The 13,207-nt window shown below is 28.1% G+C and overlaps 1 protein-coding gene across 1 annotated transcript; it reads left to right on the top strand.

The window, feature by feature from the left end:
* The first annotated feature begins 14 nt into the window (after positions 1 to 14).
* On the top strand, positions 15 to 5,885 carry LOC111034672 (probable pyruvate dehydrogenase E1 component subunit alpha, mitochondrial). Its single transcript, XM_022315993.1, has 6 exons — positions 15 to 244; positions 2,697 to 2,762; positions 2,846 to 3,019; positions 3,185 to 3,403; positions 3,483 to 3,980; positions 5,386 to 5,885. Exons 1-6 carry the CDS (start codon positions 206 to 208, stop codon positions 5,572 to 5,574), a joined length of 1,185 nt encoding a protein of 394 aa, XP_022171685.1. The 5' UTR covers positions 15 to 205; the 3' UTR covers positions 5,575 to 5,885.
* Positions 5,886 to 13,207: the final 7,322 nt, after the last annotated feature.

Here is a 13,207-nt window from a genome sequence, read left to right as displayed (position 1 = left end):
TGCTGCCCTTGGGCTTGAACTCTTCTTATCGTTCCGTTCTGACCGTTCAATTATTTTCTATTAAATAATCATTTTACTGAGTAGCGGCTACATTCCTTTTTTTCACTTTTCGTATTTACCATTTAATGTTTGTTTGATTTGTTTTACTATTTTTGCATGTGAGTCTTCAAGTTTTTTAACGAAATAATTTAAAACGTCAAACAAAATGAACGGTTCGTCGGTTTTAAGAAAACACAGCCTTAAGGTTAGTAACACATTTTATGTTAAATACATCATTTGTACAGAAAACCAAATTCGTTACAAACTTAGTACGGGTTTATTTAACCTACAGAAGGTCAAATCTAACTTATCGAGTAAAATAAAAAGATATTGGTAGTTATTGATTTTTTTAATTTTAACTTTTTCAGTTTATTAGTAATATGAACAAGTGTTTGAGTTTAGCCTTTGGTTTAAATGTTTAATTAATGCTGAATTGAGACCAATTATATAAAGTAATTGTTCAATTTTGTGTCAATATTAAATAATTTTGTTAATTTTTTTTCCAGCCAGTGTACTAAATTTTTTTTTACGCTCTCAGAGACGGACATTTAGTTGAAATTGTAGGGGGTTAGAATGATCCAATAATCCTTCTAAAAATTTTAATTTTGGAGGTTTTATTGAAATTTCTAGGAGGATATGCCCCTCCCCCCTATGCCCGCCTATGCGGGCTCTATAAAATATTATTTAATTTAAAATAAGTATTCCTTTCAAAATTTCAAAATTAATTTCTAGGGGATATTAAAATACTTGGGTCCTCCAAGTTCAACAGCTCTCTCTTGTCTGCCCTGTCTTTATATAGTATAATGATAACAGTTGACAGCAAAATTTGTTAGGAGATAACTTGTAAGTTATATTTCAGTAGAGGTACCTACTTAAACCTCAACTAAACTTAGAAAATGAATAATAGGTACCTAAGTATGAAATATTTGTTGAGTTTAAATAAAATAATAAAATACAATTTCACATCATTGATTTTTGAATAAGATACTTTTTAATAGAAATGTAGTACCTATCTATTTAGACTTACTAAAATTAGTAAAATTATGTATTTAATAATTTTGCATACACATTCTAAAAACAAAATTTAAATTACCTTGCAGAATACTTACTTCAATCCAGATCTTTGTATAATATCTACATTTATCACCGGTGTTCGACAATGTACAATGAGTTTGATAACTTAGTGATATGTTTTATTGGATTCAACTATTAAAGTATAAATTGTCAACAACTGTATATTATGATCAACTAAAAAGTATTTTAAATTTTATATAGTACATTTTGTGTACCCTATCCTAAACCTATAATGTTTTTTATTCTGGGCACATTAATTACCTATTTTAATACTAATTGGTTACCTGGTAATACAACAAACCTCCTTTAAAATTCAGTAATTATAATAAATATATGACTTGTCGATAAAAATGTTTTAAGTTTATAATTTCTTGTTTGAATATATACTTTTGGAATTGATTGTTATGATTAGATGTTCGAAAACCATGTCTAATTAATTCTAGAAATTACACTTTTTGATAAGTAATTATGTATCTACATTTTTATTTGTGACATTATTTAATGTGTCGCGACTTAAACTTAGTAAACCATCATGCCAAGAACATATCAACCATGAATTGCCATATTAAACGTTTCTTCGCTCATTCTAGGAAAATAATATTGGTTGAGGGGTCCATGAAAAATCACAAGATGTTTTATTTTTAATGTCATAATTAGTATTGATAGTTACAATTTGTGTTTCTGCTATTATCTAATCAATTAATTTATTACAAATATTTTATTATTAATTAATTACTGTTAATATTTTAAACTGTCATGGCTCTGATGATTTTTAAGAGGATACTGTTTTTGCATTTGTTGTCTCCGGCTTACAATCGTGCGACATACCAAATTTTCATTTACTAGTTTTGATTGTGTGTTATTAGTTTCAATATAAGCGTGAATCGAGGCGTGAATTGACTTATTATCAAACTTAGGTAAGAAAATTGTCTATGCTCAAACATTGGCTTTTTATTCATTATTTTTATTTTTAGAGGGGATATGAGCATTTTTAATTTGTGATATTTCACATTACCATATCTTGCTTGAAAATAAAAATATCGATAAAATAGAAGCACACATAATATTTTTACCTAAAAATTTGATAATTTATCAATTCACTCTTATATTAAAACTAATGGCACACAATTGAAACTAGTGGACAAAAATTTGCAGTATTGTACATTTTTAAAACAGAAACAACAAAGTACGAACACTTGTTTAAGCGTCCTCTTAATTATATGAAATAATTAAAAACGCCAATAATTAGGAGTACAATTTAAATTTAATTTCAAAATTATATTTTACTGAATGAAACAATTTTTAATTTACCGAGCAATCCTTATGTAATCTAATAATATATTAAGCACATGATATATTGAATAAGACAATAGTCATTTTTTTATAACTTTATGATCCATGAACAGGTCATTAGTTGGTGTTCTTTTAATTGTGTTGTACCTATCATTATTTATTACTATTTTAGAGTTTCATAAACATAATATTTTAGTATAGAATGTTTTTGTATATTGTGACTAACCTAGATATTTAACAGGTTTATATTTTGTACAATATTTTGACAATAATTTTTTCGATGCTTACAGAATGTGTTATCTATCTTTGAGAGTCGTTTCTTTTCAAGCGCATCAGAAGCCACTTTTGAAACTAAGGTATAGAGACATTTTATGTTTAGATTAAAATAGGTTAACATTTTCACCAAAAATATTATTATGTAAACTGTATAATTTTTTAGCCATTTAAGTTGCATAAACTTGAAAATGGTCCGAGTACAACCGTCACCTTGTCTTCAGAAGATGCTATTAAATATTACAAACAGATGCAAACTATCCGACGAATAGAAACAGCTGCAGGTAATTTGTACAAGGAAAAAATAGTCCGAGGTTTTTGTCATCTTTACTCTGGGCAGGTAAATTTACAAGTTGTTTAAAATATCTAATCGCAATAATATGTTGTCAATAGTTTTCATGCTATATTGCTATCTATTTAATTTAGATTGTATGCTGATTTAAAACTTTACAAACTCATAGTTTTTTAAATAATAAGTATGTAACTGTATACATTTTGTTTCTAGGAAGCATGCGCAGTAGGAATGAAAGCTATGTTCCGTGATACAGATTCAATAATTACAGCTTATCGTGCCCACGGTTGGACATATCTTATGGGTGTGGATCCTTTTAATGTATTATCAGAATTAACTGGGCGTAAAAGTGGAAATGCTCGTGGTAAAGGTGGTTCTATGCATATGTATGCTAAAAACTTTTACGGAGGCAACGGCATTGTTGGAGCACAAGTAAATACATTATTTTGTTTTTATGCAGTTAAAATTTAAGTAACTTATTATTCATATTTGACAATTGTTTCATTTTTAGGTACCTCTTGGGGCTGGAATAGCTCTTGCTGCTAAATACTTAGGTACTGGTGGTGTGTGTTTTACCTTGTATGGCGATGGAGCTGCTAACCAAGGACAAGTATTTGAGGCTTACAACATGTCCAAATTGTGGGATATACCTTGTGTGTATGTCTGTGAAAATAATGGCTATGGCATGGGAACTAGCTCTGAACGTGCATCTGCTAGTGTAGCATATTATACACGAGGGGATTATATTCCTGGTATCTGGGTAGACGGTATGGATATCTTGGCTGTCAGAGAAGCTGCTCGTTTTGCCATAGATTATTGTTCTAGTGGTAAAGGACCACTAGTCTTGGAAACAGCAACTTACCGATACTCTGGACACTCAATGTCTGACCCAGGGACATCTTATAGAACTCGTGATGAAATCCAAGAAGTACGACAAACAAGAGATCCAATAACATCTTTCAAAGAAAAAATCATTGGGGCTAATTTAGTTAATATTGACGAATTAAAGGTAAATAAACTAATTTAAACTTAAGTAGGTTACTTAAATATGTATTTTTTTTATTAAAAATTGAAAATTTACAATCTGTAGCATAGTATGTACAATAAGCAAATAGGATAAATGATGGAGAATATTTACATGAATCTATGTTTATGAGAAGGGAGGCTGTCCACTGTCAAGTGACAGAACTTTCAAACTATATTATGGTTAGATTAAATCCCTGCATCAGCATCTTTTTAGCTGCTGGGTGGGATTATTTGGTGGATTTGCTCCACCTTGAATGGCTGTAATTGGAATATGTAGGTTTTAAAGAAAAACAGCAAATAAAAATTTTAAATACATTTGAACACTAAATTAATTGTAATAAATAAGTTTGAATAAGATTAGTGTAGCTCAGTATTCATTTTATATTTTAGTATATTTTTCGGCTGAAGAATGACAAATATTGATAATATCCTATTGATCCTAGTTTGTTATTCATGTTATTCAAATGGAATTATCTAATATGATATAAATAACTTTTAATTTCATTAATAATAAATGATAATGACATTATAATATCGTCACAGAAATTAATTCAGTCTTATATTTTGTATGTTTGAATGCACCATATAAGCATATTGTACCACGTAAAAAAATTACGGCGGCACAAATTCATGCGCACCAGTGACGTCACGCGTTGCGTACGATTGCTATTTGACACAGAAGGAATGATCGGATCATTTTTTTGAAAAGACAGACAATTTAATTTTCATTTCTAATATTATACTAAGGTATAAAAAAATAATTTTTTTTTGTTTCATGGTCCTTTAATGTTTTAGTAAAAAAGTTAAAAAATATTTTTTTTTATTTAATTTTTTTTAAAAAAAATTCATTTTTCTAAAAATATTTTGAAGTTTCAACATTTTATCTTCATAAATCTCCTTTTTATTAAAAACATTTTAGTTTCAAGAAAAATTACAGGCAACACTTGAAGCGTTCGCCCACCAAATGAGCACTCGCCTTTTGCTTGATACCATAGTGGTATTAAATAATTTTTCAATTATTTTCCAAACTAGGTAAAAATATTAAAAATTAGGAGATTAATGAAAATAAAATGTTGAAACGTCAATATTTTCAGGAAAATGAACCCTACAAAATGGACATTAATATAAATTAAAACATGAAATATTTATAGTTCTTGTCCCCATGAGTCTTATTAAAAACCAGAATTATGATATCTCCATTATTTTAGGAGATATCGCAATGGGTAAATCCTCACGGGACACCCTATATAAATGTATCAGTACACCTTTTTCAACATCTTGTTAATTATTCTTTTTCTACACTATTGTATGATGGTTTATTAAAATGCATATAAATAAAATAAACGTTCAAAATATTTTATAATAATAATGAATTTATTATTGTTTAGCAAATTGATAAAGAAATTAAAGCTCAAATTGATGATGCTGTGAAGAGAGCCAAAGCAGATACGGAAATTCCGTTGTCTGAACTTGCAGGCGATGTCTATTCAAAACCACTTGAGACCAAAATTAGAGGAGTAAGTCCGTTTGAGAATTTGGAGCACATAAGAGTTGGACCAGCTGTAAATTTTAATTAAAATCCAGAAAATGTATTTATGTATAATTCTCAAAGTTCAAACTGCACATTAACTAAAATATTAAGTCCATTTATTATATTCATAATTTTTTATTAGTTATGTTTTGTGTATGAATTAGATGTTCTAAAGTGCTTTATTATTCAGTTTTAAAGTTTCACTTTTAGTACAAGGGAGAAAATATATTTTTGTTGGACAATAAAAATGTTAAATATTTATTAACCTAAAGAAATCCTGATATTTGAAATTGATATGTACCTATATTAGAGCAATAAATAGTTATATTTGTTAATCAATAAATTTAGTTATTATTATTAGTAGTATAATATATCTTTTAAAATTTTCTTTCACTTCATACTCAATTAGTCTGCCAGATAATCCTTAGAAAGATTGCCAAATAATATTTTTCCTACTGCTAAAATACTTATATTTTACCAAATTTACTTTAAAATACTCCAACTTAAGTTCAGTATTGGCTCAATAATTTTAGTTATCTTATAAAATCCAAAAAACTACCTTATTTAGAGTTGCTATTTAATGTCTTGTAATCTTATGTATTAAAATATTTACATTGTATTAAATACTTTATTAATATTTTGTAGATGATGCAGCTAATATACATTATTAGTTATGAGTGTTATGACTATACTAACATATTTCATACCTTACAGTTATTGTATTTTTAAAACTTTATAATTTATAACCTATAAAAAACATCAAGAACCGATAAAAATAGTGAAACGATAAAAAAAAAATAAAAAAACATTCATCGTTTCACTCAAAATCTAAAATCAAAAATGTAGACTGACCGATCTCAAGTAGACTTGACGAAAAATTCAAATCTGTTTTCAGAATTCTTATCGCTTCACTTTATCAATCGGTACGTTTGCCAAAAAACACCTCTGAATTCTTATGTTTCGCGTGTGTTAGACAAAGACAGTCGTCACCGCCACCGATCCCCTTAATAATATAATATACAATATTGAATAATAAATTTACGTGTGTGGTCACATAGATTAATTTAAAGTGAATTTCGCATGCTACAGCTGACCACATTAAAAAATATAAACAATTTAACATTCTAGTAGACCTTAAACTTGATGTCACTTTTTCTCATACCATTAACTTGAACTAATTCAATTTTAAAAATAACTTTCTTATCACCATCATTAACTTTAATGTACAGGGCTGTCATTAGAATTTGCGATGCAAAAATAATTTAATTGCCTATTACGATAATACATTTCTAATTACATCTTTAAAATTGGTTAGAAAACTTTTTTACTATTTATATTGATTGCTTCGAAATAGATTATACGTGTTAAACATAGTAACTATTTCTAGAAGTATTATGGATTTTTTGGTAGAAGCAAAAAATAAGTGTGGTAGGTAAGTCCGTGTACTCAGCATACTGTGTATAGTTACATACGTACTTGTCACTTGAGTTTAAAAAGTAAAAGTATTCAAATACTTTTTAAATACCTACCTACTCAAGTACATTTTTAAAAAAAGAATCTGGACTTGAACACTTTTGAAAAATCTTTTACAAGACAGTCTGAATATCCTGACGTAACGCCAACACTTAGTCTGTCCGTCAACTTGTCTTAACTTTAAAAATGTAATAAGCAAGAATAAATTCTTGTTAATTCTTATATCTATGGCGAATGAAGGAATGGCAAAAACAGAAATCCGTAGTAGTGGGTATCTATGTTTTATAGTGACACGAGAGTGTATAATATTAAGTTTGGCAATATTAGACCAAAGTACTGAAGTACATTACTAACTCTTCCACAACCGTTTTAGGTACCTCAAAACAATAACATATTTTAAAATAAAATCCTCCAGTTCCTTCCACTCTTGGAAACCCTTTAAGACATTTCAAATTAAAATGATGTCGTGACCTTGTCTCTTGACCTTCCCATTTAAACCTATGGAGTATAGACTGTTCACTATCGATAGAAAAAAAAAAGTCAACTGTACCACGAGTGTCATTCATAGGCGTGTTTATGGTGGCAGCCTGGGGTGCCCCTTCAATTTTGGAATGGCGCCGACCAACCAAATTTTAAGTCAGAAGGTTTACAACTTTTATTTTGAAAAATAATAGTTTTATGCATTGTTATTTGTTATAATTACTATTTACCCTACTTATAATGAAGGGTATTTTCGACAAAATTAAGTAGTAGTGTACTTGTATTTATTTTTTTAACAACATGTATTGTTGAATTGATTACCAGCCTTCGGAAAACTTAAACTATAAAGACTTAAAAGTTGAGACAGATAACGGCGATGGTGTGGTTCGCATCTATTATTTTATATAATTGTTGCATTTTTTTTTTTGCCATATGTGGTGTAATCCAGAGCTATATAGATGATTAATATTTCTGGTGCTAAATTTTAAAATTTAAATGTACTGAAAATGCAATATTTGGAGAGAGTGGGAGGACTTAGGTATATTGAACATTTTTCGGTTCATTAAGTTAACGCCGGTCATTATCTGAGTTGCCATTGCACATGAAGCATGGCCACGCTCATGTCATTAATGGATGATTGGCCTCACATCAATGGTTATCACGACAGTTTAATACGTAAATATTTCTTTTTATTCTAGTTCATTAACGTTATAAATTTATTATGTATCCCAATATCCCATACCCTTAACACATGGATATTATGCTAATATTGTTTTCCTTAGGTGTTGATCATTTGTTGCCAATACTTCATAGAGAAAAAAATCATGTATTATAGTATTTATACCAACATAAAAATGTATGATTTTTTTTCTATTTAGTATTTAAAAAATCTATGTATAAATAGCTATTTAATACATGTGTGGGACAAACCACGAGGCTGTGCCATTAACGAGTTAAAAAGTTTTAAGAGTTATTTTTTTCACGACTATAGTTTTTATGATGCATACGTGTACCTACCTATCTATCAACTAATCAACTTAACGACTAAGCTTCGGTGATACACAGATACTTTTTACAACACTGTAAAATGTACAATCTCAATGACTTATTAGTTATTTTTACTTTTTGAAGTTATTTTCCATCATAAAATAAAGTTAGTAATATTTATTTTAGATTCTGAGGGGAGTAATTCGCAATTGGCGTATTGGTCTAAAAAGTTGCAATGATGACATCGTAGATCTTGTAATTTGAGTACCTAGTAATATGGATTATTTAGCCAATGTGTTTTAAACTTTTATTTGGAGTTGGAAAATCAATTAATGACGAAACGTATGTCCCCATGCAAGGCGTTATGGATAACTGTCAGCTCATATTACTAATTACTAAGTATACATTATAATATTATTGTTATTAAAGTGCTTTATTTTACTTTTAGATATGAGTAATATATAGTGGTAAAATAACCATTTGTGGTGAATGTTAAGACAGAAAAGTACTGCTAGCAGTAGTCCCTGCGACCCTGCGTTACATGTGTATGTGAAAGTGGAAGGATGTATTTTTGGAGGCTCGTTGACAAGAGTGAAGAGTATCTGTTTATGTGAAGAAATAGATGAATTTAGTGGCTAAAAATTGCTCGTAAATTGAATAATTGATATTTAATAAAACCCATTGATTAAATATCAAATATGTTAGTGTTATTTATTACTCCTAAGTTATATTATAGGTACCTACTACCTATGTATAAAACTGTGTCAGAATAACAGAATATTTATTGATTTTGAATTATTATTAAGCTTAATCACTGTAGTAGTAACGATTTCAATATATTTTAAAACCGTTTGGGAAAGTGACCTCTATGGATTTAGACATCAACCAAATCATTCAATACGATTTGTTTTTTGATTTTATTATTTGGCTTCCCTGCTTTAAAAATACATACATTTCCAAACGGCTCCCGTTCTTGACAACAGCCAAATTCCCACATCAAGATGGCGGCGATAGTGGTGGACATGGTAAATAAATACTTATAATGCTTATATTTTATATATAGGACTTATTATGGTAATTATTAATTACTAATTAGTAGCTTTCATTATACTACTAAACGATATAGGTACCTACAGCAGTTCAGCAGTACCTAGTCTACTGCTAGTTGTGCAAACTTCTTTTAGTAATTAAGACATATATTAATAATTATTACTGGGTAGGAACCTATACTATATAGAAGTCATTTGCTATGTAGGTATAAGTATATTTCATTTTAATATGTTATATGGTAAAAGTACGAACATATTAGTAAAACCTATAACCTACACTCAGAAAAAAACTTATCTTATTTTCAAATAAATTGTTTCATACATTGTTTACTTCAAGTAGTACCTACCCTAAATATATTATAAATTGTTTTAAAACAATTAAAATTCTATTGTATTAAATATACTTTCTTTTATAATTGTATTTAAAAAAAAAAATCGTTGTTTTAATGTTAAATAATAAATCTAATTACATTTTAACATTATATTAAGTATGAAAATCTATATCATAGTTAATTGCATTTATTTAATGCGTGTATTAATTTAAATATAGAATTTACATTGTTCTAATTTAATTTAAGTAATAACTTAATGTAGGTATAGTTAAGATAGAGAAATTATTCATTGAAAGTACGAAAATTATTTATTATTTCTTTAGCCTGCAGTGTAGTAACTCGGGTTTTATTTGTATCCGATCTAGGAGAATGTGCACATTTTATGATTTGACCAATTGACCTCAATTTAGGGGAAATATTGATGAAGTGACCAGTGTCGGAATATTATAGTGACCATTTGAGTTTTGTCCTCTGTTAAAGCGCTACAAACGTGTGGGACCTCAGAGTTGTTGTTGCAAATTATTATCACTGTCAATTGTCATCTCAGTCATTATTATTTTGCCTAATTATATATATGATGTGTTTGTGTTTTAATATGATTTTTTCGAATTTTGACCTCACTGATTTAGGGAAGAGATGAATACTTTCGATGATAGATAAATTATTATTGGGTCTAAATTTAGCGTTGTAGGTAATAGTGATGATCAGAATCTTCTAAGCTTTCAAATTAGGTTTGTTTGAATATGCTCAGCTGTGTAGATCAGATCCTACATAGAGCATATATTTTTTATGGGCTCGTTTCGGGCGAAGTGGCCACCCAATAAGTGGTATTGTTATTGTGGTCAGGTGGTCACATTGCCTGACATAGACCCGATTTTTACAGCAAAAATATATCGTTAAAACCTTAAAACTTAAAATAAAAAATAGGTACGTTGTGTGACTTTTTAAGGATCTTTATATAACATTATCTTATTCTTTTACATGCAATTATGAGATTTTAATAAGACGGTTAAAATATATGCCACTAGGCACTAAGTATCTACTATTAATTGTAAACAATCAATTTTTATTTGAACTTTTTGTAACGGTACCTATATGAAAAATATCAAAATACAACTGTCGGTCAATCAGTTGGTGGGGTGATCAATTTTATATGGATCCGTGGCAACTACAATTAATATAATAATATAAGAACCTATAGTTAATTACCTTACGTCTTACGAGTTAAATGATACAAAATTTGTAACCCAGAAGTGTGTGCACAAAAATTATCATTTATAGAGGGTAAAAACACAATTAGTGATACATAATTGATAATTTTATTTGAGTAGGTTATACTATGTCAAAGTAAAAAATAGTTAATATTTAGCTATAAAAAAGTAATTTAAGAGATCATACCATATTCATAAAACATTATACGTAGGTATAGGTACCTCATACTTTTAAAGTTATATTATGTTGTCAGTTTCGATACAAGTGAGGCCCACCCAAAGCACCCATGGGCCATGACCCGACTCAACTTCTGTCAACATTTATAACTAAAAATATGAGTAATAAATTTCTTGTGAAAAGAGATGGCGATTGATAAATATTAACATAATATTATATTATTATTATCATACAAAAGTGAAACGGTTATTATGATAAACATCCGAATGTTCAATGTTAAAAACAGAGTGATAGGAAGTATTAAGATTAACTGGTTTCCACCTACAGTTTATTAAACACCAAAGTAAATTAGGTACTACTGTAATAGTTACAAATTACAATACCAATGTACAATAAATATTAAATAATAATCAGAGTTAAGCTTGTCATTGTTTTCAAAATGCTAAAATGCATCATTGTTTATCAATTAAGAATAGGTACCTACTACCTACCTATAAATAAAATACTTATCTGATACCTCGTATTATTCAACTCTATATATCTTCAGAAAGTTAAGTGAATGGAAACCAGTTAATCTTAACACTTCCTATCACTTTGTTTTTAACATTGAACATTCGGATAACCGTTTCACTTTTGTATGATAATAATATTATGTTAATATTTATCAATCGCCATCTCTTTTCACAAGAAATTGATTAGGTATTCATAATAAGACAATTTCGAGTTTTTAATACAAATTCTAGGCCATTTGGTAAAAGTGCGGAATTCCCATAATAACCAAGATCAGTTGGCTGAACTTAGGTTTTACCGGTGTCCCGGCCGGTGTTCTATAGTAATAATTTTACTGACACATAATATTTTATTATACATATAGTATAGTACCTACCTATATGTATATTGTTTATGTATATTATTATGTTTTTTTTTTTTAAACTACTGACGTTATAATAAATACTACCCGTAAACACATGTTTTCCATGTAAACTGTTTGATATAGGTACTTAGGTATAATTATACATTATTTTTTATTACTATACATTTATATATAAAATAAATAAATGAATACGAGTATATAAATGAATAACGGAATAACTGCCAAGATAAATGTATTATATTATCCGTGTTTGTTTTAAATAATAATCATACACTTGCATACAAGGCATAATGGGTACAGTTTTATATTTCCATCTCATTAATATATTAAATATAGGCATATAGCCATATAGGTATGGGCGATCGTCAGTCTTCATGTATAAATATTTGCATTTTAATAAATTCATAATATTGGCCCATCTCAAGATATAAAACACGATCATATAATTACGTCATTGGAAAAACACGGAACTTTGTGCACAGCTGTATTACAAATTATTTACATGCTTGACTGTTTTCATATAACTATCTATCTTATCTATATTTTCTATCTATCTACTTAATAATAAATTCATGCCAATCAGCTATTTGTGTTCGTTAATCATTATATGCTCGAATTTCTATAGAAACTGAATCAAATTTTTCATAAGTATATATTACTAAATGAATTAATTTAACTATGAATAATACATTTTACATAAATCAACATTTTCTGAAGTTCTATATTTTTCTAAAGTTTCTTAAATTTGAAACACTTGAACATAATTTTCAAAACAGTAAATATAGTTTCATTTTTTAGTTTCTTTGCTATTAAAGATATAAATTATTAGAATTTGACAAATTATTATGATATACATAATACACATATAATAGGTACAATACTAAGGATCAATGTTGTATACATTTATATCAACAAACAAGTGATTTTTTCTAAACAATATCTTATTTTTACTTTTATACCTCATAATATATGATAAAATGCATATTTTTTTAAATATATTTTTATTTTTAAAATATTTAATATATTTTTTTTGTACCGTCGGTTTTGTTATGTTAGGCCGGTTAGGGTATATTTACGTTGTATCATAATTCTTAA

This window comes from Myzus persicae, unplaced genomic scaffold (genome assembly GCF_001856785.1).
Source record: "Myzus persicae strain clone G006 unplaced genomic scaffold, MPER_G0061.0, whole genome shotgun sequence".
Classification (NCBI taxonomy): Eukaryota; Metazoa; Arthropoda; class Insecta; order Hemiptera; family Aphididae; genus Myzus; species Myzus persicae.
The sequence above is the reverse complement of the archived record's forward strand: the minus strand, read 5'-3'. Positions and strand labels throughout refer to the sequence as shown.

Bases quoted from the DNA above. Each gene is read 5' to 3' on its own strand.
- LOC111034672 (XM_022315993.1), top strand. From the start codon at position 206: ATGAACGGTTCGTCGGTTTTAAGAAAACACAGCCTTAAG. The intron at 3,020-3,184 runs GTAAATTTACAA...TTTTGTTTCTAG, and splicing joins GTCATCTTTACTCTGGGCAG to GAAGCATGCGCAGTAGGAAT. The intron at 3,981-5,385 runs GTAAATAAACTA...ATTATTGTTTAG, and splicing joins TTAATATTGACGAATTAAAG to CAAATTGATAAAGAAATTAA.